The sequence below is a fragment of the Eleutherodactylus coqui genome, chromosome 1 (assembly GCF_035609145.1).
Source record: "Eleutherodactylus coqui strain aEleCoq1 chromosome 1, aEleCoq1.hap1, whole genome shotgun sequence".
In the NCBI taxonomy this organism is placed as follows: Eukaryota; Metazoa; Chordata; class Amphibia; order Anura; family Eleutherodactylidae; genus Eleutherodactylus; species Eleutherodactylus coqui.
The window spans coordinates 446,785,397-446,812,008 of NC_089837.1; the positions used below are offsets into that span (position 1 = coordinate 446,785,397).

The following is a 26,612-nucleotide window of genomic DNA, read 5'->3' on the forward strand; positions in this document are numbered from 1 at the left end:
GGGGAGTCAGAGAAGGAAGCCAGGAGAAGGGGGGGTAGGATCACTTCCAGCAAGACGGTGAAGAGTCCCGCCCACCCGAAACAGTATTTGGGGGGGGGGGGACATTTGTCATAGCAGCTTGGGGGGAGGGGTCCCTTGGAGCCAGTAAAAGGTGTAATAGGGGGGTAGCAGGGGCTGGATAGCTTCCTTCCCCTCTTTGAAGTGGTCGATTTTAGGACTGCCGCCTCTGGGTCTCGCAGGGCGGGCCCTGCTGAGTTGGTGGGTGTGGTTAGCCAAGTTATGGCTAGCCAGCCTTGGGGTCCAGATGAGGCGACCTGGGGCGAGGTGATGAGTGGTGGGCCCCTGAGTCTGTCGACTGGCGGCGGGGGCAATGGTGGGAAGATAGTGTCACCCGAGTCCGAAGTGCGACCGGCGACAAGTACAACTATTTTCCGGCGGTTGTTTGTGAGGCGACAGGTAATTGTTAGGGCTCCAGGGATCTCTCTCAGGGTTAGTTCAGAGGGGGTTGAAAATGGTTATTATATGTTAATTTATGTTTGTAAATAAACATGGCTGCTGTGGCCATATTTAATCCAAGTTTGGAGTTGGTGTTTATTTGGAGGAAAGAGGTAAAAGGGGGTGGGGGGAGTCAAGTCACAGTAGCAACGACTCCAGTATGCCCTGGTCATGTTGCCTGACATCCAGAAACAGGTGCAGCATCGTTACAGGCCCCTGTGTCTATCAGAACCAATTCCAGATGCTTGGCTGAAGGACAATTGGTCTCAAAGTGCCCATTAAGTATACTGCCTTTGAACCGACCCACCATCACCTCCATTTGCAGTGGTGTCAGGAACGCTAAAATTGGACTACTACAGAGCAGAACCAGATTGTATTTAGGTTTAGTTTGGGCACTGATAATGGTAGTTGTCATGTCTGGAGACCTAAGGATGAGTACACCAATCCTGCCTTTGTTGTGGAGTGGCACACTGCCCCCACTGCTGGTGTGATGGCTGAAGGGCTATCGCATACAACTGTTGCTGGCCCCTAGTAGTGGTACAAGAGACAATGACAGCTCCGCGATACGTTCAGGACATCCTGCAGCCACATGTGTTCCTCTCATGGCAGTTTCCAAGAGGCATTTTCCAGCAGGATAATGCTTGGTCGCACACACAAGGGGGTCACAGGAATGCCAGTACAACATTGCCATACTTCCATGGCTTGCCCGGTCATCAGATTTATCACCAATAGAACATGTATTGGACCATCTGGGACGCCAACTTCGACAGCCTATGGGTCTGCGTGATCAGTTACAGCAAATGAGGACTGATTTGTCACAGAATACCATACAGAACCTGTATGCCTCCGTACCCACCTGTATCACATCTTGCATCCAAGTTAGATGCGGACCAACAAGGTACTAGAACCTCTATGCCCACCCGTATCACATTTTACATCCAAGATAGAGGCAAACCAATAGGATGCCAGAGCCTCCATGCCCCCCGTATCACATGTTGTATCCAAGCTAGAGGTGGTATAGCAGGGTACTAGAGCCTCCCTTCAAGTGTTCAGTTTTCTGCAATAAATTATTGTTTTGCTCTGTTATTGTAATCACTTACTTATATCAATCACACAGAAAGTTTCATTTGATTCTGACAACTTCTTATAGGTGCTTGATTTTTTTTTTACAATATTTGTACTATTGGTACTTTATTGGCTGGGGTCCGCCACTCAGGACTCTGACCCATCAGATGATTGGGAACCTGCTGATAGTGCTGCAAATACACTGGGCATTAGCAGATGCTCTGACCAGCGTGTAGTGGCCAATGCTTGTAACTGCAGGCTTGGATCTCATTGAAATCAATGGGAGCAGCGCTTTGTTTGGTTTGGCCTTATGCAGTCATCTACACCATGTGTTTTCACCTTTAGGGTGAGTCTGTACTCATTGGCCAGTGCTGTGTACTTGCCCCCAGGCTAAAATTTGTCAGCCAGCCTTGGCCCAGTTACAGGACAAAATGTTGCCTTAGGGTGAACACCCACTGGCGTTTTTTCCCCACTGTGCTGCGAGAGTAAAGGTAAAGTCTCGCAGCGCAGTGCGAGAAAAAAACCGGCATCACGCCGGGATATCGCCAGTCTTTTCAATGGGGCCAGCGGCAGCAGCGCTAGCCCCATTAAAAAGAAATGGAGAATGTCGCGGACTTCTGCCACAGCTGTGACGGCTGTGGCAGAAGTCCGCGGCATTCTATCCCATTGCTTTCAATGGGATCGGCATTGAAAGCACTGCTTTCTGACAAGCCCCGCAGTATGATTATCGGGGAAGAGCTTGAAATATAAGCCCTTCCCTGATAATCAGCAATAAGTGTTAAAAAAGTTTTTTTTAAAGTTACTCACCTCTCCGGCGCTCAGACGCTTCCTCCGGCTGGCTCCCCTGCACTGCAGTTAAGCTCTTTCAGCAGGCTGAGATTTAAAAATCCATGCCTCCTGAAAGGGCTGTGCTGATTGGCTGAGGGCTCAGCCAATAGCAGCTAGTGCTTAGCTATTGGCTGAGCGCTCAGCCAATGACACATAGCCCTTAGCTATTCATTCATGAATAGCTAAGATATTGCTATTCATGAATGAATAGCTAAGGTCCCTGCGGGGATGAAGGAAACTCCTGCCACAGCTGTCACAGCTGTCACAGCTGTGGCAGAAGTCTGCGGCATTCTCCCTATGTTTTCAATGGTGCTAGCGCTGCTGCCGCTGGCCCCATTGAAAGCACTAGCAATATGCCGGTTCTATTGCGGCGTCTTTCTCGTGCTCTCGCAGCGCAAGAAAGAAAATATCGCCAGTGAGTGTCCACCCTTATTGTGATATTAGTCACTGGCGGAGCTGAGCTGCATTTCTTAAAACCTAGCAACTCTGCCATACCAGAGGCACTAGTGATCATGCGATCACCGGGTTCAAAAAAGGAAACTGCACTGCACTGGTGAGCAGTTTGGTTGACTACTCAAATTGCCTATATTATAATCTACTACTGGGTACAAGTATTGTAGTCTAAATATTTGGTGGGCTCCTCTGGCTAAACATCTATTTTAGCTGCCACTCTTCCTGCCCATGATATGGAAGCAACAAACATATTTTTCCCAGATTTGTAGGATCCAATAGAACACAATGGTGCAATGTTCTAATGGAGGCCATATTTCAGACATGTTGTAATCTCATCAAGGTGCAATAATGTATAGTAAGGTGATGTATAAAATCCCCATGTGACAACTCACAGAACAGAATACGGAGCTGCAGCACACAACTCTGACATTTTCTACCAAAAAATTCCAAGCGGGAAGAAACAAGATAGAATAAGGATATCAACTTTAACTGCAGTTAAAGGGGTTGTCCCGTGGCAGCAAGTGGGTCTATACACTTCTGTATGGCCATATTAATGCACTGTGTAATGTACATTGTGCATTAAAGGGGTTGTCCCGCGCCGAAACGGGTTTTTTTTTTTTTCAACCCCCCCCCAGTTCGGCGCGAGACAACCCCGATGCAGGGACGTACAGAAAGCTTACCGGAGCGCTTACCTTAATCCCCGCGCTCCGGTGACTTCTATACTTACCTGTGAAGATGGCCGCCGGAATCCTCTTCCTCCGTGGACCGCAGCTCTTCTGTGCGGTCCATTGCCGATTCCAGCCTCCTGATTGGCTGGAATCGGCACGTGACGGGGCGGAGCTACATGGAGCCTGCATTCTGCACGAGCGGCTCCATTGAAGAGAGCAGAAGACCCGGACTGCGCAAGCGCGGCTAATTTGGCCATCGGAGGGCGAAAATTAGTCGGCACCATGGGAACGAGGACGCTAGCAACGGAGCAGGTAAGTAAAAAACTTTTTATAACTTCTGTATGGCTCATAATTAATGCACAATGTATATTACAAAGTGCATTAATATGGCCATACAGAAGTGTATAGACCCACTTGCTGCCGCGGGACAACCCCTTTAATTATGAGCCATACAGAAGTTATAAGAAGTTTTTCACTTACCTGCTCCGTTGCTAGCGTCCTCGTTCCCATGGAGCCGACTAATTTTCGCCGTCTAATGGCCAAATTAGCCGCGCTTGCGCAGTCCGGGTCTTCTTCTCTTCTCAATGGGGCTCGGTGTAGCTCCGTGTAGCTCCGCCCCGTCACGTGCCGATTCCAGCCAATCAGGAGGCTGGAATCGACAATGGACCGCACAGAAGAGCTGCGGTCCACGGAGGTAGAAGATCCCGGCGGCCATCTTCACCGGGTAAGTAAGAAGTCACCGGAGCGCGGGGATTAAGGTAAGCGCTGTCCGGTGTTCTTTTTTAACCCCTGCATCGGGGTTGTCTCGCGCCGAACGGGGGGGGGGGTTGAAAAAAAAAACAAAACAGTTTCGGCGCGGGACAACCCCTTTAAGGTGCATTTACACTACAAAGATGATCACTCAAAAGATGGCTGTTGAGCGATCATTTTGCATAAACTACTACTTGATACTAATGCCTATTAGTACCAATTAGTAGCATATAAGCCTCTGGGAACTGTATTCAGTGAACAGACCACCTGCTGTTCCCTGATTACATTATCTTTGTTCTGCTGCGGGGCTGACAGCTAGAAGAATGCAATCAGTTGTAATCAGCGCTCCCCGGGCAGAACACAGCGTGCAGTCCTGCTGATCAGCTGTTTTGCTGAATGATGGTTTTCATGCAGAGGTGAAATTCATCGTTTGGCAGAAAAGTGAAGGATGGACACATTTACACTCAATGATTATTGCTCAAAAGATGTCTTTAATTTACATATTTTTAGATATTCTTAACAATTTCATGTAGCACAAGTGTGAAAAAGTGCAGCAAGCTTACTCACTCTGTAATCATGTCCACGTGTGCTCTCCAGTGCTTGATAACTACAAGGATACAAATGTTTAAGCATATTAATGCTGTGCAGTACTTATTTATGCCCAAGTGACTGTTTCGTTAAAGAGTTTTTCACATCTCAAAAAATATTAGCCTATTAATTTCTGGTCGGTAGGGACTAGACTACTGGGACCCCAACAATCCTGAGAATGAAGGGACCACAGCATTGCATTCCCCTTTAAAATGTATTTTTGTTGCAGAGCAGTGCTCTCATTAATCAAGTGTGCAAGCAACTGCGACGCAACCCCACTCCTTTATGACCCTAGCAATATGCTATTACTTTCTGTGATTGTATAAAATCAAGTGAGCAAGTAATACGTTTTACTGTGAATCCACATTAGAATAGGAGCAACTTGGAATAAGCCTTGGTCATCAGTGCTAGAATAGCAAGGGCCAGTATTTCACTACCAACTTTGTGGGGTTTTCTTGTCCAACAGTGTCAATCAAGAGCATACCAAGAATGGTGTGATTAAGGAAAACATCTAGTGAAAGGGAATCCTGTGGACATAAACAACTCTTCAAAAAAGGGTCAGAGGAGGATGCAAAGATGCCAAGAATCATTCTAATGAACAAGTGGTGCACAGGCAATCATATTTCAGCCAAATACAACACTGGTGCTGCAACAAACGTGTCCGAATGCACAACTTCTTAGCACAGACGCACTATAACCACAGATGAACAGTTCACGTGGCAAAGACAAGACTCTAGTGGGCAAAAAAGAGCAAAAACCGGATTACTGGGAAGTGGAAAAACATCGTCTGGTCGAATGAATCCAGGTTACTGTTGCACCATGCTGATAGGAGGGCCAGAATTTGGCAGCATGAATCAAGGAACCCTTTTTATCAGATGTTCAGAACATGTTAGTACCTCCATCTAATTTGCAAGAATTGCAAGAATCAATCCTGTCCATATGGGCCAATATTATGCAGAGCAATTTCAACACTTAATGAAATCTATGTCACAAGGAATTGCAGCGTTTCTGAAAGCCAAGGGAGGTTCAATACACTACTAGATGGGGTTTTTTAGTAAAGTGGCCATTCAGTGTATACTTTGAATATAAAAAATAAAGGTGTACCTAAAAGTAGGGCAATTGCATATTTCAGGTGGGAAGTTACTGTTTATATCAATTTATAGTCAACATTATTTATCTCTATCCTTATGGCCCCCTGAACACGGGCGGAAATTCTACGGCGGGATATCCTGCAGAATTTCCGCCCATGCCCAGCCTCACAGAGGCCCACACAGAAATGTCACGGCTGACACATCGGCTCTACGCACATGCCCGACGGGTGGCAGCCAGCACATAACAGAGCGGAGGAGATGGCGGAGCAGGTGAGCCGTGGTGGTCACTGCAGGGGCACGGCCCGCATCCCGCTGCGGGAATTTTCGTAGCAGGATCCGACCTGGCCATCTGCAGTAGGCCTATCTTATAAATATATCTATATTACACAACAAATGCTTCATAATATCTAAGATAAAAAGTTAAGAGGTGTTTTTTATTATCAAGCAAAAATATCAGATCATTCGACATATTTGTGATACTATGTATCATAATATAACTCCTCAGTTTCACTCTTCAGGAATATGCCAAGCAGAACTGTAACTTGAATCACCTGGGCTTCAATTCAAAATGCGCAACAGCACCTAACCGCATCCTGTGCAATTTATAATACCGGTGTCACTGCTATCTCTGCACCCCTATAGCTCCTCTACTGATATTATGGCTTCCTTGAATATCTAATTTTACTTAAGATACACTATCTTATCAAAAATATTTGGACAACCCATAAGTAGAATGAATTGTCTCTTATTAGCATTTCACGTGCCCTAAACCGTACTATATAGGATACAGATCGGCCGGGGTCTGTCAGGCTGTACTGGTTTCAGGCACTAGGGTGGAGTCTCAGATGTAGTAGCCGCAGGTCTGGAGAGTAGTCAAGGAAGAGCCAGAAGTCAGGCAATGGAGGTCTCAGTCCACAGTACAGATGGAGGAGGCAGGTAGCATAGTCAGAATGGAAGCGAGGGGTCAGCAATGGGAGGTCTCAGTTAAATAGCAGAGGAGCAGGCAGAAATACAGCTTGTTCAAGGCTTGGAGAACAATAATCACACAAGAGAGGAGTGTCAGGGCCAGGCATTTATAGAAAGTCCTAATCAGGAACAGGTGAAGCTAAAACAGGGGCTGGATCTGGAAACAAGGTCAAGGTATGCAGGGAAACTTGTCCAGAGGCCTGGATTGCTCAGCGGACAGAGCTGCCGGCTAGAGCACAAGAGCTCACGGATTCGAGGCCTGACACAGTCATAGTTTGTGACCAAACTGCATAATATTGGATATATGGGATATGCCGCTTCACACAAGCTCTCCATCACAAAGCGCAATGCATTGGCCAGTTTACAGGGGTCATTGGGCAGCAGAAAAATGGAAGAACATTTTATGGAGTGACAAATCACACTACTCCATCCTCAAATCAGATGGATGTACCTTGGTGTGGAAGATGTCTTGAGAATGCTAGTGTGTTCTGTCAACAGTTATGTATGGCGGAGGTTCTGTTATGGCCTGGGGGTGTTTTACGTGGCATGGTCTTCGTCTGTTGGTTGTAATGATAAGAACCATGAACACAGAGGTGTACCTTGACATTCTAGATAATAATGTACAGCCGACAATGTGGTATAACTCTGGAAATGGTCAGCAATACTTCCAACAAGACAATGTGCCTTGTCAGAAATTATCAGACTGGCCTATACAGAGTCTTGACCTGAACTCAATGGAACATTTTTGAGATGAACTGCTACTGCGGGTCAGGGAAGTCGCCTGACATTTGCAGGATGAATAGAGGGAAATACCAGCTGAAGTGTATCAGACGTAATAGAAAGTATGCCACGGTGAGTATCTGATGTCATTAGGACAAAAGTAAGCCTCACTAACTATTAACATATGTAAATAAATACTAATTTAGATTCTTGCTCAGGTGTTCAATTATGTTTGGTAGGATAGAGTATAATAAGAATTGTAAATCCAAAAGTTCCTTGTATTTTATGGACTCTATTAGCGGATGCCTAATGAGAATATCTGAAGTTAAGGAGTTCTATGACTATATAAAATTACATTGCCCCAGACTGGAGATCTGAGGTGATAAAAATATAAGAAAAGAGACGTGCTAATTACCTTGCAAACTTGAAGAGTCTGTTGATCTGTGTAACCCTCATTATCAGTTATTTTTATTCAATGTACTTCAAAGTAGGAAAAATGTGCCCTAAGGGATACATGTGTAGCAACTGCACTATTGTTTCAATGCATTGAAAAAATGAAGGTACTTTTGTATAAAGCTCCTTGAATAAAAAATTTCAGTTTTTTTGGACACAACTTCTATGAAAGTACAAATAGAAATGAGTAAAACATTTGCATATTTTCAACCCAGGCTTCCATTTCTCTTCAATGCAATTTATCCTGGAGGTATAAGTTGCAGAGTCAGAAAACAGTAAATGGAGTCTCCTGTCGTTCAACTGTTAGTTTATATGTATTATTTGAAGTCTCTATAGTAAGAAAAATGGCACGTGATTAGGATGTTTATAGCAGGGAGAGAACTACAGAAGTTACCAAGATGGTGAGCGGTCTGCAAATCATGTCCTATGAGGAGTGATTAAAGGATCTGGGAATGTTTAGCTTGCAGAAAAGAAGGCTGAGAGGAGACTTAATAGTTGTCTACAAATATCTGAAGGGCTGTCACAGTGCAAAGGGATCAGCCCTATTCTCATTTGTATGAGGAAAGACTAGAAGCAATGGGATGAAACTGAAAGGGAGGAGACACAAATTAGATATTAAGAAAAACTTTCTGACAGTGAGGGTGATCAATGAGTGGAACAGGTTGCCATGGGAGATGGTGAGTTTTCCTTCAATGGAAGTGTTCAAACAAAGGCTGGACAAATATCTGTCTGGGATGATTTAGTGAATCCTGCACTGAGCAGGGGGTTGGACCAGATGACCCTGGAGGCCCCTTCCAAATCTACCAGTCTGTGATTCTATATATTTTGGAACTTTCCTGATTCATGCTGCCCAAGTGAAGGGGAAAAATATGGAAGATTTGTTGTATAAATTTCTGTGACTGTTCCATAGATCTGAACGGAACTGTAAATATCCATACACATGCTTCAAAAACAAACACCCTGGTGGACCAGCCCTGAATTTTTGCATCTTTTTAATCTCATGCAGTTCCTTTAAGAGGAATGTATCTTTTTTTTTTTTACTAGTTAAAACTATACAGTGAATCATTTTCCATTTTTCTAATCTGTTTTAATTTTATGATTACAAATTTGTTTATTCTATCTTCTGTACATGACTGAGGGGATGGCCATCTTGCAGTTAATAGCATTTCAAAAAATGCTTTGCAGTAGCCTCAATGGCCATTCACACAATTCGAGGATCTGCTGACTTCTAACAGGCATATGTCCATCCTATTACCCTCCCAGCAATGTTGATCCAGAGGAAGGCAAAAAACTAGAGGTAGAAGCCAATTTTCCTTATTTTAGGGAATCCTAAATCCTTTGTGATTCTAATCTGGCAATCTAAATATTTCCTGAATAAACAATACCTCTGAAGTAATTAGTGACTATAACATGTAATATTGTAATGCTCAAGAAAGGTGTCCAGGCCCCTCATGAACTCTTTTAGTGAGTTCGCCAGCACCACATCCTCAGGCAGAGAGTTCCATAATTTCACTGCTCTTACAGTAAAGAACCCACTTATATGTTGCTGTAGAAACCTTCTTACCTCTAGACGTAGAGGATGCCCCATTAATACAATCACAGTCCTGGGTATAATCAGATCACAGGAGAGATATCTGTATTGTCACAATTTATATTCACCTATTGGTATGTTTATGAAGGGTAGGAGGAAACCTATACAGGCACATGGATAGATACAAACTCCATGGCCTGATTTGAATTTAGGACTCCAGCACTGCAAGGCAACTGTGCTAACCACTGAGCCACCATGTTTCCAGTCATCAATAGCTGATCATTGGGATGAGCAGCTTGTAATCCACACAAATCAGTTATCTTCCAGACCATGGTTAGTGCATCGGGGCCAAACATCTTCTGGGTCGAAGCTGGAAGTGTAATAGAAAGGCTTCAATTTTAAAAAGGTTGAAATCAGTGGGAGTGAAGCATTTCTATTACCCTTCAGGTTTCAACGTCAATGATAGTGTCTGACCCCCCTCTACTGACATTGGGCAGGAGCAACAGCTGACTGGCGAGCATCCCGAGAGGCGGGTCCCTACCAATCAACCTAATGACAGGTCATCAATAGTAAATGCCTGGAAAACCCCTTTAAGGTTCTACCTAACAAAGAAGTCCACATGTTGCACCAGTTGTAAGCATGAGGGCTTAGTCACACGGGCGTTTATTGCCGCGATTTGCGCATGCGCATGCGTCCGGCGACTTTTTAAAACCATTGCTTTGCAATGGTATCGGACACATGAGCGCTTTTTATGCGCTCGTCCGATAAATTAGAGAACAGAAATCGCAGATCGCACCTATCTGCGATCTGCGATTCCTGTTCTCTTCTCTATATGCGCTCAACGGGGCCGGCGGCAGCAGCGCCGACCCCATTGAGAACATATAGAAGACAAATCATTCTTCTCTGCCACAGCTGGAACAGCTGTGGAAGAGAAGAACGATGTTTGCCCATTGAATTCAATGGAGCGGCAATACAGCCGCTCCATTGAAAGCAATGGGCTGCCGGCGTGCGCGGGGTTAATTGTCGGGAAGGGGTTAAATATATAACCCCTTACCTGCAATGCATCCTTAAATGTGAAAAAATAAAAAAAAAGGATGTTCTCACCTGCTCCCGGCAGCTGGAGATCCCGGCGGTCGGCCTGCAGTGGGTGTGAAGGAGGTGTGACTCAGGCTTGCCCCTGATTGGCTCAGCCTGAGCCAATCAGAGGCTGAGCTCAGTCACACCCATTCATGAATTCATGAATGGGTGTGACTGAGACTTGCTTCTGATTGGCTCAGCGCTGAGGCAATCAGGGGCAAGCCTGAGTCACACCTCCTTCACACCCACTGCAGGCCGACCGCCGGGATCTCCAGCTGCCGGGAGCAGGTGAGTACATCCTTTTTTTTTATTTTTTCACATTTAAGGATGCATTGCAGGTAAGGGGTTATATATTTAACCCCTTCCCGACAATTAACCCCGCGCACGCCCGCAGCGCTTGCATTCAATGGAGCCGCTGTATTGCCGGCTCCATTGAATGCAATGCGCTGGACAGCTCCGGCCCGTTTCTAATGAAACGCGGCTAGGAGCAGATTTTCGGGCGATTTTTGGGCCGATTTTTCGGCGCCGGTCACGCGATTTGCGCATGCGCATCCGTCATGCGATGCGCAAATCGCGTGAAAAAACGCCCGTGTGACTAAGGCCTGACTCACAATCCTATTACATAACTTTTGGGATGACATTCTTAAAAATTCAAAACATTTTCTCAAAATGTTAATTAAATCCTTTCTTTGCCAAATGTTTTCTTTAGCAGTCATGTCTGTTCAGCTTCTCTACTAAAAATAATCCAAGTGATGTAATATAAAAAAACAAAAAAATGTAACTTACATGACGGATGCTCCTTCTCAGATCCCTGGATAGCATAGTCTTTGATGTTATAAATATATATATAACCGATGTAATCTGCTACGAACATTAGTGAGTTGTCCTTAGTAACGGCAAGACTGCTGACCTGGTACCCAGTCCTAGACTTAAGAAAGAGAAGAGGAATTTATATAATGCACTTTTAATAGCTGGATTAACAGAGGAAAGGGTTTGTTTATATATTAGGGAAATGCATATTAAAGGGAACTGGTCATTAGCTTTAAGGGGTTGCTCAGTTAAAAACTAATTTTTAAAATTTAGTCCAAATGACTAAAAACAATAAAACAAAGGGTACTTACTTGTCCACAGCTCTGGTGATTATGCTTGCCTTCCTGTGATTCTGTCAGTTTCTGTTGACAGCAGATGGCAGGTGACCGCTTCCTGCCAATCAGAGGTCACAGCATCATTGTCCATTCTCCTGGCATCAGTGTTCACATTCAGGGCGCCATGATGCTAGAAGTTCAGAACAGTGGCACTATAGCCTCTGATTGGCAGGCAGTGGTCACCTGACTTCCACTTTCAGCAGAAAGAGTCAGAATTGCAGGGCTGTAGCACTGGATCACTGGGACTGAGAAGGGTAAGTACTAGAGATGAGCATACTCGCTAAGGGGAATTACTTGATCGAGCATTGTATTTAGCGAGTACCTCCCCGCTCGGAAGAAAAAATTCGGCTGCCAGCGGCGGGCGGGGAGCTGCGGGGGAGAGCGGGGGGGGGACGGAGGGGAGATCTCTCTCCCTCTCCCCCCCCCCCCCCCCCGCTCCCCCCTGCTCACCGCCGCAACTCACCTGTCACCCGAGCCGGCAGCCGAATCTTTTCTTCCGAGCGGGGAGATACTCGCTAAGGACAATGCTCGCTCGAGCAATTGTCCTTAGCGAGTATGCTCGCTCATCTCTAGTAAGTACCCTTTGTTTTATTGTTTTCATTCATTTGGATCTAATTCTAGCTTTTTAAAAACTAGATATCACCTTTAACCCTTTGAAGACCAAGGGACATATTTGTCCCATTGATTTAAACTGCCCACAAATTCAATTAAATCATTTATGGTCCTGAAAGAGTTAACCCCGCTAAAGCACCACCACTGCCTTATAGTATAGCTGTACAGCATTCCAAACATGACCCTATTAATAGTAGCTGCGCAGAGCATCATTCTAACATGCGAGTGGAAGTATTTGCCTATTTCTCTAATGCATGAATGTCCGTAAGAGGGCTGTCCACCTCTCAACAATTTATGACCTGTCCTCAGAATAGGTTCTCAATAGTTGATTGGCCGGGGTCTGCTGCTCAGGACCTCATTAATCAGCTGTTACTTGGATGGCTAGCAGTGTTTGGAGAAGGAAGGAACAGCTCCATGCACGTTGGAGCGATCCAAGTTGCTAATACAGGTGTTATGTCTGCAAAGGACATGCTGGACCAGCACCTGCAGACATGCACAATAATTGCTCACAGTGCGGCAGCCAAAACAAACTGACAAATAATAAATGGGAAGTCTTTCCCTAAATACGTAATGAATGAGGAAGAGGGCCCTGACTGACACAGCAGACTGATTGCATCGATAGATGTGGGCATGTACTTGTTCCTGGGACCTAAGTAACCCTACTTGTCCAAACTGATAAAGACCAAAGCAAAATAAAACACAGCCCTTGGCTTTAGTAGAATAAGCCGCAGTCACAGAGCCATCCGAAGTAAGGAACAGTGGACACCACGCTGTTCACGGGAGCCACTAACTGCCAGCTCAGTGAGCGAGCAACTGACAATTTACAGCCCCTTAGCTTCCTATCCATCCCAGCTAAATATCCAGCTAATCATCCACAGATGTGAGCACACTGCATCACACCTACTAAGCAAGAAGGTGCAGAACCATGTCTAAAACCCGCACCGGACTCCTTCAACCCAGCAGCGGTCCCAGCACTGCTGCAACAACAGGTACAGCTCCCAGTGAATTCATTCATGCACACTGACAGCTGCCTGGAGAACAGCTGATTGGCAGGGGTTCTCAATCAGTGCACACCTAATGATCAACTATTGCTAAACTACTATCCTGAGGCTAGAGTTAAGAGATGGACAACCCCTTTAAATGCAGAAATTAGCAGAAGCTCTTAGGCTGGGTTCCTATATATCAACCAGGTCCAGCCATTGGTTTTATGCCAGAGCCAAACATAGCGGATGAGATTTTGGTGTACTTTCCACAGCCAGACAGAAAAAAGCTGCATGCAACTTTTTTCTGTCTGGTGCAAGGAGGCATCTGGCATCAAAACTGATGTTCTGGATGCCATGAATGATCCCTTAGAAAGCTATGGGATTAGTTCTTCGGGCATCAGTTTTCCTTCGGGTTTCACTACTACACCGGAGGGCTAGACATACGTAAAACACGCCTTAGATGTTAGTCTGATATCAGTCACTATACCCAATTCATTATAGCAATGTAATTCTCACATCTATGTGTTATTCATATGGACACTTACTGGTTTAAAACTTGCCGACAGTTTTCCACCTTGGAATATATTCCAGAAATTGACAGAACCTATAAATATACATACATTGCCCTTACTTTCCAGCCAAATTGCAGATCTTTATTAACACATTATAGCTTATCATGCATTACCTAATGGTCCATTGGAGACAAGTGATGCTGCTCCTCGTAACTTCACAGTCCGCATTTTCAAAAACAGAATTTTGCTAACACTTTTGTCTGTTACTGTAGAGAAATGTAAGGCTTCAAATTAGAACATGTATACAAAAAGATGTAAAAAATTTTTTTGCCTATCACCGAGGGAATCACTAAAATATAACTTTTATTAGGTAAAGATAAAAATAAAAATGTATAAAAGGCGTGGACTCTTATTCCAGTTACACTCCTACTGGACAAGTAGATATTCTAACAGTAGTAAGTCCATATAAGTATATACCAGATGATGCGCTAAGTTCTAACTCCACAACCACAATGACCCAATCTATATTGTTGGTGCATGGGTCGAGATATATATTATGGTTGTGTACAGCTCCACGTGATACAGTAGTTGTACCGTGTAAACATGGGACCTGACAGTCACTGAGTGAAAAATCGCTAAGTAGTCGCTAGTCACTTATTTTCAGTCCACTGAACTGAAGTGACCAATGAGTGAGTTCTCACTTGGTGTAACTAGACAGTTGTTCATCTATGGATGACTGCCTGTTCACAGTGAATGAAGGTGGGCAACCAGAAGAGATCTCTGATACACTCCACTTTCATTCCGCCATTGATTATTACTGCTGTGTAAAAGTACAGGAATGATATGTTTTGGGATGACTGTCAGGTGCTTAAGTGTGCTGACAGTTGTCCTATGTAAAGCCACCTTAAGGGTGACGACAAGTAGGGGCATTGATGAACAAAGGAAGAATGCAGAAGAAAAAGCTGTATCAAGTAAAATAGGAAAATGCAACCTGTTCTGGTGTGAAGGCCACTTTGTCACACTGTACTAGTTCAAAGGGTCAACCGTAACAACCATAGGGCTCCTGTAACAGTAAGCCTGAGGTCACATGGGACGGAAATCCTGCGGAAATCTCATGGAATGACCACACCGAAAAAACGTATAAGTGCAGCTTCAAAACCTGCAGCCTTTCACGGCGGATTTTGGAGCGCTTCGCCATCGGCATTCCGCTGTGGCTATCTATCCCCATAGAGAGGAGAGAGGCCACTGCGGAAATGAGGAAAGAATTGACACGCCGTGGCTTTGAATTCTATTTTTGCAAATCTCGTCCACTTTGCTGGCTCATCCCAGGTTAAAACGCCGCAGGCGGAATGGCCGTGCACAAAAAGTCCACACGGAAAATCCACGGTAATTACGACCCATGTGAACCCAGCCTAATAGCCACTGTGACTCCACAATTAAGGTCACAATGTTATCATAGCAGTGACAGCCACAGAGCCACCATTAATGCAAGTCATAGAGCTCACATGCCACAAAAACACTCCTGAGTACCAGCCAGAATGCCTCAGCTTGCCAGCCACAGAACTCCTCCCTGAAAGCCAACGAAGGAGCTCTCCATGCCACAGGTATCCCATGAGTCTCACTTACAATCTTCCATGCCACAATGCTCTCCAGTCACAGAAAGCCCCCTATAAAAGTGTTAGTCACATAGCCCTCCAAGTGCCGGACACAACCCCCTCGTGGCTACCTCTATAAGGATTAGCATACTAGAGGCCATTTGACTATATTTTCATTCTCCTGCAGCGTTCCCTATGGTCAGTTTAAGAAAGTAATAACATTGTTGTCTCGAGTGACAGCATTCTCTCCATATTGTGAGAATGTAAGGTTATCAAAATAGTTACTAAGACTTCTCACTAAATCTGTATAGCGCCAACTTATTCCACAGCACTCTGATGCATGGAGGAGTTCAATCAGGGCGGGGAGGGGTGGTACAGGAGATGTGGGGCAGGGAGTGTGCAGGAGGGTGTTACTGGGCAAAACTAACTGTTACAGCTTAGGACTTTTGGTTCACAGTTAGCTTATTCTCAGGATGCGGCTGGGGCCTTGGTGTAGGTTCAGGTTGGTGTAATGACGTCAGCACCAGACCATGTGATGCGTCTGCAGGCACATGCTCACTGTCATTGAGCGCTGGACACCATGGAATGAATATCTCCTTTCTCTCTATTGACTGGTTGGTTGTCTGGCTGGGCTGGCTGTTATCGCAAGTTCATGCATTGCGAAGTGATAAAAAGGAGGCTCCATAGGGAAATATGGGAGATTACCAAAAAAAAAAAAAAAAAAAAGGACACACACACACACATATATATATATATATATATATGGAAATGAAACCATTGAAAATCATTGGTTCCCTAATTTTGCGCTTTCACTCACTCTCGCATCGCAAGATTTTATCGCAATTGTGAAGGCACCATTAGAATCCCCTTTTAATCTTCAGGTGGCCGTGGTTACAGTATCCTTTGGCACACACTTTTTACGATTTGGAGACCAGCAAGCGATCATCTGTGTCCTTAATCCATTTTCTTTGGATAAACTTTTGTATGTACACATTAAATCATTGATGGATTACTGAGCTCTGTGATGTTATATTTGGTTATTCCCTAGGGCTGAATACAGAAAATAACCAGTTCAAGCGAGATACAAACTACACTTAAACATCTGACCTGTACATTGTCAAACCGCAAAAATAGAAGTAAATTGCTCAAGCTTCCTTAAAATGTCAGACCTCAGGTATCTAGCATTAAATAAATAGGATGGACCCAAAAAGTGACCTACATTTAAAGTGCTGCATTACTTTTACATGCCGTTTCCATAGAAACAGCCCGAGTTCTCAGCAAGAAGTATGTCCATGTGAGCCTACATATTACATCTTATAAGTTATGTGAGGACCTGTCACTTACATGGAGTGCGGTATTACTGTCATTGGCTAGACAAGCACGCATCAGAATGGCATTGACCATATGCGCCTATGGTCACTCCGTAAGGGTCTCTCTAAATGGTTAATGGTATTTATAAATGCTATACACAATAACTGGAAATTACACAGTATACATGTTAGAGTGATAAGATGAATGTATCAATAAGGGCTCATTCACATCATTGTTTTTGTTTTTGATTTCCGTTTTACATTTACATCAAAGGCGCTGCAAAACATAAAAAATGGTTCTGTTTTAGATTCCATTGAACTTCAGTTACACTGCAATTTTGCTAATTTTGACTGCACTATTAATTTCCTTTAAAAAAATGGTAAAGTTCTACTGTATTGTTTTTGGGGGGGGGGGGGAAACTAAGTAAAAAAAAAACTAAAAGCATACAAAAAGGACACTTATATTTTATTTACATTATAGTTAATAAGTGATGGAACTGAACGAGAAGGTTTGTTTCAATTTTTATGTCTCTTTAAAGAATCTGGTGCTAAACGAGCATGCGCCAAAGGTTAGAAAAACAATAGCATACAAAACAGATCCATTAAAATGGCTATAAACGGAAGAAAACAGAAACAAGCTGATAGAAATTGTGCTTTTTTAACAAATTTGTCTACTGGATCTGTTAAAGAAAACGGAAACTATGATTTCCATTTTTTCGTTTAATTTCCAATTTGCTATCAGTTCCATTTGAAGAAAAATGGATCTGTTCAAAACTGAAATCAAATGCTGATGTGAACTAGTCCGAAATGTCCCAAAAACTCACTCTGAGGCTGTTTTCACGCAGCCAAGAAAATCATGCGACATTTGTGCGTTAAATGGGGTCATATACATAAGCGGCATGTACTATCCTTGGGTGTTCCCTCGGAATGCGTTGCCCATTGTTTTCAATGGGGCCAGAAAACACATCACACGGTGTGTGATGCGAAGTTTCCCATTGAAAACAATGGAAAAAGCACTTGCCGGTCCTCCTCACAACTATACTGAAGTGGTGGGATGCATTTTTGACACTAAAATTACTAAAAGTTGTTTAATACATTATATGTACCCGAAATTGGTTCCTATAAAAACCATAACTCATCTTGCAAAATTCAAGGTGTCATACAGTCACATAGATGAATAAATAATAACAACTTTATGACCGCTGGAATACAAGAGGGGACACAATTTACTGGTTCTTAATTAGCTATTTCACTAAGGGGTTAGAAATGGACTTGAGGCAACTGAGTTCTGTGCCAAATATATTTACTTGAGATGTAAATTCAAAATCTGCAATAAACAAGTGTCATTTTTGAGATGTCCAATTTTGGACATGACTGTTTTAGGGGTTAATATGGTTATATACATCAGCAAAGGCAGGGAGTAGCGTGAGGTGCACAAATTAAATGGAAGGTGACTTACCTGGCGTGAACAGGCTGCACAGTTTAGGGCAGCCCGTCACGCCTGTAGTCCCAGTAGGTGATTGAGTGAGCTGTGCAACCCTGGTCACATAAACATCCAAAAGGGGAAGGGGAAAGTGTCAATGGGGACTCCAGATCCAAAATTCGGATAAGCAAATGAACAATAAGTGAAAGTAAAACCTCTTCACTAGAAGTCAATGGTACTTCCACTGGCTTCTAGTGAAGATGATCCAGAAAGGTGTAAATTCCCAAGCCATAGAACCTACAAGCATAGTTATAAAAAACAGTAAACAAAGCATTAATGATAATGGGCAACACTTTTCTATGAGCTCTGACACCTTCATCAAGCCTGATGGTTAAATATATGGCAGCCCCTGGTGCCTTCTCTAGGCAACCATCGGCACCACACGATTGCAGGGAGACGAAGGTGGCATGCTCCTCTCCGGCTGACATTTACATGCCACAGTCAGGATTGACTGCGCATGGAAGCTGTCTAACAGTCGTGATCCAATCTAGCTCCAATCACAACTGCTTGTGGCAGGTATCAGCTGTTAGAAACAGCTGACACCTGTCCGGGGTATACAGCGGCTCGGCTCCCCACCTGGCTTCAGATACGTCACAGAGTGGAAGGGGTTAAGAAATGAATTTGCTTTGCATTTTCAATTTATTCTGATTTAGAACAACCAAATGGAGTTGAGCCAGACTTTAACTTTAAGCAGATATGACATCCACTTTACTGTCATTCGTTCTGTAATTTGGATTCTGTATGACAGACTAGTTCTTGTCTCATTAATACAAGCGTGTTGTACAGAACTGACTTTCCTATTGCTGGATGATACGTACATTTGTGACAACAATAAAAGATATTGTAAATGAATGTAGAGGTTGACAAATTAGTCATCAGAAGGTGGGCAAGGAGTCTACAGTACCGTGTGTCATCCTAGTAACTCATTATATTCCCAGCGCCAGGGCACTTGTAGAGCAGAAAGCAATGTCTTTGGTTTATGAGATGTTACTATAGAGAAGCCGTGGGCTGCTTGTAGCTGCCAGCTAATGGGAACAGTACAAGCACCCTGCGAAAGTCATATATTATGTACGAACGTCACACTGACCAAATCTACTTCAAGGATAAGCCAAGAGAAATAACAAGTGGTGGAACATTAGTACAATGAAACGGCTTAAACTTTGGTTTCAGAAGAAAACTGAACCCTATCTGTTCTACTTTCTGCGAGCGGATTACGCAATTCCGACCCGCTAATGTGAGCAGATTGTGTAATCGATTGCATTTGATTGAATAGCGCATTATCGCGGATCAAACGATTGCGGAATTTGCAGTTGAAATCCGCTCGCTGTTCGGCAGTGCATTTCCCCATGTGAACAGGAAGATGTACAGCTAGTCTGTAGAGCAGCTAATAATCGTAATTGCAATCATTCATCCCCATAATTTGATTCTCAGCCTGTATAAAAGCAAATGAAAGTGGCACCAATCGCCATGTTGAATGGAATCCTTACATTGGGCCAAGAATTGGACTTATCTAAAACGGATCTTTATAGTCCAAATTCCAGAGAGATGAAAAGTTTCCTTATTGTCCTTTTGTCGCTGCAACGATACAGTGTCACAAGAAATGTATAGCGGGTAACCCAAGATGCGGTTTACCTCAAGTCCGTTTTGTGACTCGTGACGCCACCGTTCCTTCCTCTGCTGTGAATCCGGATGGTTATATAAATTAGTCCACACACAAGGAGACGTTTCAGAGAAAAACCGTGAACGGTTGCTGAGCCCATTTACTTGTGAGGAAAACTATTTACAGTCCATGAAACTTTACACACGCCAGCATCACTCGTGCACACAGAATAGTCGTGTGACAGGGAGAAATCACAGGATGTCAGACAAATCCACAGTCCTAATTATCTGTGGGGTTCTGATCCCTACCACTCTCTTTCTCTCTCCAGCTCTCTACCGGTCAACACTCACATTTAGGGATAACACTCAGCACTGCATGGCGGCTCCTCTCACTCTTGCTCTCAGTCGTCCATAATAGAAGCTGGGAGGCCTGGGTAAATAGGGCCCATGGCATGCATCAGGCCATCGCTCAGCCTCTTCCATCCTGGTGCTCCTCATGGGACCAAACTCAGTTTCTCCTACTCAATAGAGTCCACTCCTTTGTTTTTCTGCACTACTCGCAAGAAAACCCAAAATACCACAACCAGTACTACGCATACACATATATATAACATGTTCACGTGACATACAACAAGATACATTTTCCAGGTATAAACCAGATGTTAACCCATTCAGTACTGCAGAGGTGCAATACACATCAAATTCATGCACACAGAAGACACTGACAATACATAGGCACAAGACAAACACATTCATACTTCTGGAGGGGCCCCATTAACTCTGGGCCACTACATTTTCATATCTTGTGACACAGAAAAGATGCAGGTGACAAGGGAACATTGAGAAAGTGGACAACAGCTTTACCCTGTACCATCTTAAGGGCCTTTTAAATGCCCTATGATCAAGCAAGAACAATCATTTGCCTGATCATCGATCAGCTGCCGAATGGGCAAACACTTGTTCATCAGCTGATCACATTTTCTGTTACTGTAAGGTTTGAAGTTGTTGGATGGGCAGAAAGGAGTGCAAGCACAAAAGGAAGACTGAATCTCCGAGGGCTGCCAAGTGACACTGAACTGATGTAAGTGGATCCCTGCAAGTGATTGGTGCAGTACAGGACTGCTACAAGAGAGCATCTGGAAGTTTTGGCCAAGTCTTACAGCATCAGAGAGTACCAGATACAGCGAAAAGGAGACAGTTTAAGAGCCTGCCCTCTAAGTTCCGAAGCCTGGTACTGGATTGCTAGACTACCAGTGATGACCACAATGAAGACTGTCCTGAGTTGATTATGGAATCTTTATTAACAAGTTCCTACATTCACAAACTGCCAAAAGATGTGACCTTAAACTTTTTTGCACTTTAAGAGACTTTTCTTTCTGTGTGGTACTGAGCGAATGAGGGATGTGCTGCTGACAATGACGATACTGTTTGGCGGAGAAACAAACGTATGTACAATTGTTCCTCCTCCATACATTTTGAATTGGCCTATGTGAAGGCAAGGTAAATGAGCTCCGATCTTGTTGATCAGCACTCATCATCAGTAGCAAGTAATCAATGACAACCTTCTCAGCGACAAGAGGGGCAGCAGCAGCTGTGGACTACACAATACAAGTACAGAAACTGACAGCATGAAAAGTGCAGCAGCTTAGAAAGCATGTGACCCGCTCCTCTGATCGGGGTCTTTGTTGTTTATGTCTTTATATAGGGCAGCAGAAATCTGTTGACAGACTCCCTTTGAAGGAAAACTGGAATGTTGCTCAAATATTAATAAGGGAATATCAAGGCAGGGGAAATTATCAATATCTTTTCTATCTTCTCACTCAGTTATCTTTACCTAAAACCATATCTCTGGTTCAAAGCAGAGTAGCCTTTGATATAAAAATCAATACTCACCAGACAGGCTTTTCAATGGTAATCTCAGCGGGCTTTTGTTATTCCGCCCCATAACAGGATCTAGTTACTATTTTTTTCCATTTAAATGCTATAAAAATTTAAAGTAGACTTGCATCGCGTTCACAGGTCCTGATCCAATGTACTGATTTTAACTTATAGGGAACTTTGGACCACTGGTGTAACTATAGGGGATGCATTTGCACCTGGGTCCAGGAGCCTTAGGGGGCCCATAAGGCCTCTCTTCTCCATATAGGGAGTCCAGTATTATGAATAAAGCATTATAGTTGGGGGCCCTGTTACAGGTTTTGCATTGGGGCCCAGGAGCTTCAGGTTACACCTCTGCATTAAGAGGTTAAGAGAAGTTAATGGGGTCCCAAGATAAACTTTTGCACCCGGGTCCATGAGCCTTTAGCTACGTCCCTGCTTTGGACCATCCTTACTTATTAGAAGGGTCCCTTAACAATAGGCTGAGGACAAAGTTACCACCTATTTTTATTCCCAGTGATCAGCTGTAATCTGTGGGGAAACCTAGCAGTTGGGCTTTAGCATTAAAGACTGCATATTCAAATCAATGTTCTGTCTGTGTAATACAGGACAGGACCTGCAGGGGCACCATCATTTGTATACACCACACATCTTCCGTTGGCACCCCAAATAGTTTAGGACCAGCACATACTGATGTGATTAACCCCTTTACACACTGAAGTATTGCAATATATGGTCTAAGTGATCAAATGTTCAAGTCCCCTTGGGGGAGGGGGGGGGGGCTGTAAAAAAAAAAGTCATTTTATTTTTAATACTGCAAAAAATAAAGCATAGTAAAAGTTTTAAAAAGTTTGCCATATTTGTAATAAAAATAACATGTTTGGTATCGCAGTGTCTGTAAAAGTCTGATCTATAAAACTAATGCATTATTTATCCTTCATGCTGAATGTTTCAAGAAACAAAATAGAAAATGCTAGAACTGGACTATTTTTGTTCATCCCGACTCCAAGAAAAATATTTATTAAAAAGCAATCAAAAAATTTTATGTACTCCAAAATGGTTTCAATGGAAACCACAAGACGTCCTCCAAAAACATGATCCCTCATACAGTTATATTGATGGAAAAATAAAAAAGTTATGATGGCAGAAATTTTTTTAAAGATTTTTTATTATTTAGAAGTAGTACCGCAGAAATAGCTAATGAAATTCATCATCCTTGTAATTGTACTGCGGACCAACAGAATAAAGTTACCATGTCTTTTTTGCAGCACTATGTACGCTTTTCAAACAAGACCTCCGTAAAGATTGTGAAATTGTGAGTTTTTTCCAGTAAAGAGTTTTGCAGTACATTATATAGTAGATTAAATAGAATGATTGGAAAATACAACTCGGCCCGCAAAAAACAAGACCTCAGACGGCTATACTGATGGAAAAAGAAAAGTTACCTAATTTTTCCAGGACAGTTGTATATGTCAAGATAAGTGTCACAAAGGCTTCATAAATATGGTGCCATGTTACTTATTGTATTTACTGTATATACTCGAGTATAAGCCTAGTTGTTCAGCACATTTTTTTGTGCTGAAAAAGCCCCCCTCAGCTTATACTCGAGTCAGGGAAGGCTTAAAAAAAAATACAAAAAAAACCCCCTCCATACTCACCTTCCAGCCAGCGTCTGTCTCCGGCGGCAGTGTGGCAGGCTGCTTGAATTCTCTCCGCTGTCATACCCCACCGTCCTCTTTACTTGGCTCTGTCATCCCCCGCCGTCAGCGCTGTGTAAGTAAGAGCTGTGATTGGATCGAGCGTCAGCCAATCATAGCCAGCACTCGATCATTCACAGCCAATCAAGCTGCTTTAGAATTCTCCCCACTGTCATCTCCCTGCTCGGCTTTCAAATCCCCTGCCGTCAGTGCTGTATAAGTAAGCGCTGTGATTGGATCGAGCACCAGCTGTGATTGGCTGGCGCTCAATCCAATCACAGCGCTTACTTACACAGCACTGACAGAGCCAAGCAGAGAGGACAGCGGGGGATGACAGCGGGGAGAATTCAAGCAGCTTGTCACACAGACACAGACGCCGGCTGGGAGGTGAGTATTGTTTTTTTTTTTACCTAGTATATACTTGAGTATAGCTCGGCTTCTATTCAAGACAGTAAGTTTTCCCAGTTTTTTGTGGTGAAATTTGTTGTCTCGGTTTATACTCGGGTCGACTAATACTCGAGTATATACGGTACTATGGTTTCCCCCATGTCAAGGCCATTCAACTCAGTACTAAATATCCCAAAACTCTAGTAATCTAGAACTAGTTTCTTAAAAATCAGAAGTCCTACAAGACTAATATCAGGAGACAGAAAAGAGCTACCCCCCCTCCCCCATTAAAGGATAACAGCACATGTTATGTAAATGAGTAAGAGGATTTATATGTTTTTCTGTGACCATTTGATAATCCAGATTAATTACTAGTCCACTCCCTCTTAGAAGCAATAAAGGGTTTTTCTATTTTGTGCACATAGCCGTCCCAGCCATTAGTTAAACCCTACTATATAGCTAACACTGTTACTACTGGGCTACTATGGGGAGTCACTGTTACTACTGGGGCCATAATGGGGAGGGGTCACTGTTACTACTGGGATCACTAAGGGGGTCACAAATCGAGCTTGCTCACACTAGTATAAGCACATGCCGGTCATAAATATATGCTACATATAAATGTGACAAAAAATTGTTTCATCTAACCTTACGGACCGTGTGTGTGCATTTCCATTACTGAGCTGCTTTTCTTCTTGCAGCACAGATACCCCAATGGGGCATATGGACAAAGGTTGTCTTTAGAAGAAAGTCCTTATATTGTTCGTACAGGTTTCTTGTGATACATTATCTCCATTTTTTACACTATAAAACGGCATAACGCATCATGAAAGTTGTACTATTAGATGCTGAGCACTTACATTTCATTCCTGCAGAATCAATATGAATGGATGTATTTATTCGACACTGTATGTGGCCCGAGATCATGTTCCAGATAATAATTTCTCCATCATAACTCGAGCTGGCAAGGAGATTAGGAGGATTTTGAGCTACACACAGAATGTCTTCCCGGTGACCTCGGCTCTGCGGAAGTAAAAGGTACATTGAGCTCTGTTGCTATATCCTATCATCTTCAAGACCAGAGTTGTGCTCTGCTGAAAAAACCCACAATCAATTGTACGTGAACTCATATGACCCTTCTATAATTGGTTATATTGAAACTGACACGTAAAGCTCCGCTATATCACATTGAAAAATACAGCCCTAGAATGTACTACAATCCTTTTATCTCTTGTATAGATCATGTACCATAGGTCTTCAAATAATGATGTGGTACATAAAGCGCATTCTGCCCCTGCAATTCCTTACCTAACCACATGGTGTGCTGTTATGACAAAACATGCTGAGCACAATTTAGAACACAGAGTTGTTTGATACAAGCCCTAAAGGCTATCTACTGGTAGTATTATTTTATTTCAGTTGTTTAATCTTTCTGTTTTGCAGGATATAGTTAACCCTTTCCAATCCACTGTCTGACGTCTGAAGACATTCTGATTGAAGGCTGTACAGCTCCGATGTCGGAAGACGTTCGGCAGGGTATTCTTACTGTACCATTAGTGGTCGCTCTGTTGTCGGGGGCCTCTCCAGCATGTCCCATACCGCAGTACTGGCTCTAGCCAGCAGATGGCGCCATAATATAATGGCAGACAGAGAAAGCCCCCCAGGAAACCCTGAATCCAAAATTGGATTGCAAAGGGTTAATAAATTGCAATCTAACTTTGGAGAACATAATTTAAAGGGGTTGTCCCGCGGCAGCAAGTGGGTCTATACACTTCTGTATGGCCATATTAATGCACTTTGTAATGTACATTGTGCATTAATTATGAGCCATACAGAAGTTATCAAAAGTTATTCACTTACCTGTTCCATTGCTGGTGTCCTCGTCTCCATGGTTGCCGTCTAATTTTCGCCGTCTAATGGCCAAATTAGACGCGCTTGCGCAGTCCGGGTCTTCTTCTCTTCTCAATGGGGCTCCGTGTAGCTCCGTGTAGCTCCGCCCCATCACGTGCCGATTCCAGCCAATCAGGAGGCTGGAATCGGCAATGGACCGCACAGAAGAGCTGCGGTCCACGGAGGTAGAAGATCCCGGCGGCCATCTTCAACCAGTAAGTAAGAAGTCACCGGAGCGCGGGGATTCAGGTAAGCACTGTGCCGTGTTCTTTTTTAACCCCTGCATCGGGGTTGTCTCGCGCCGAACGGGGGGGTTGAAAAAAAACCAAAACTGTTTCGGCGCGGGACAACCCCTTTAACACAATGTACATCTGCACACAAGCAACTGGAATGTTGGCTTAATTCATCCAGGATATGGTATATATCCAGGCCAGAGTTGTCACAATGTGGCTTGTGGGCCTCAGAAATGTGGTTCCTGACTACTCAACTTTGTGATAATGTTTATTGAGATTATTGGATTTCTGTCAGTGTCTCAAATTGCAACATTGTCTGGTGGAATGCAATCACATGTTACTATGACAATGGATTCTTGCCTGTTCCAAAGGCACCAACTGAGATGGTAGATAATCAGATATCAGTATTATAAATATTACATTAGGTGGTGACCCTGATAAGATTTTGCATTGGAGCTCCAAATTAGCAGTTTACTCCTTTGCCTTAGGCTACCTACACACGGGCAAGCGCAATCTCGAGCTGAGAAACTCAGTGCGATATCATGCTCGCCAACTTGCATTTTCGAGATGTTTTTTGGGGAAAAAATGCCTCTGATCACTTCT

At 43.6% G+C, this 26,612-nt stretch overlaps 1 protein-coding gene across 1 annotated transcript in view; it reads right to left on the minus strand.

Moving 5' to 3' along the window:
• Positions 1–26,612, minus strand: part of LOC136612785 (cilia- and flagella-associated protein 337-like) — a 156,078-nt gene that overhangs the window by 31,536 nt on the left and 97,930 nt on the right. Inside the window, exons 22-26 of the mRNA XM_066593457.1 lie at positions 24,747–24,909; positions 14,111–14,203; positions 13,971–14,029; positions 11,472–11,613; positions 4,827–4,866 (exon numbers count right to left, since the gene is read on the minus strand). Coding sequence (XP_066449554.1) covers positions 4,827–4,866; positions 11,472–11,613; positions 13,971–14,029; positions 14,111–14,203; positions 24,747–24,909 — 497 coding nt within the window. The remainder of the gene's footprint in view (positions 1–4,826; positions 4,867–11,471; positions 11,614–13,970; positions 14,030–14,110; positions 14,204–24,746; positions 24,910–26,612) is intronic.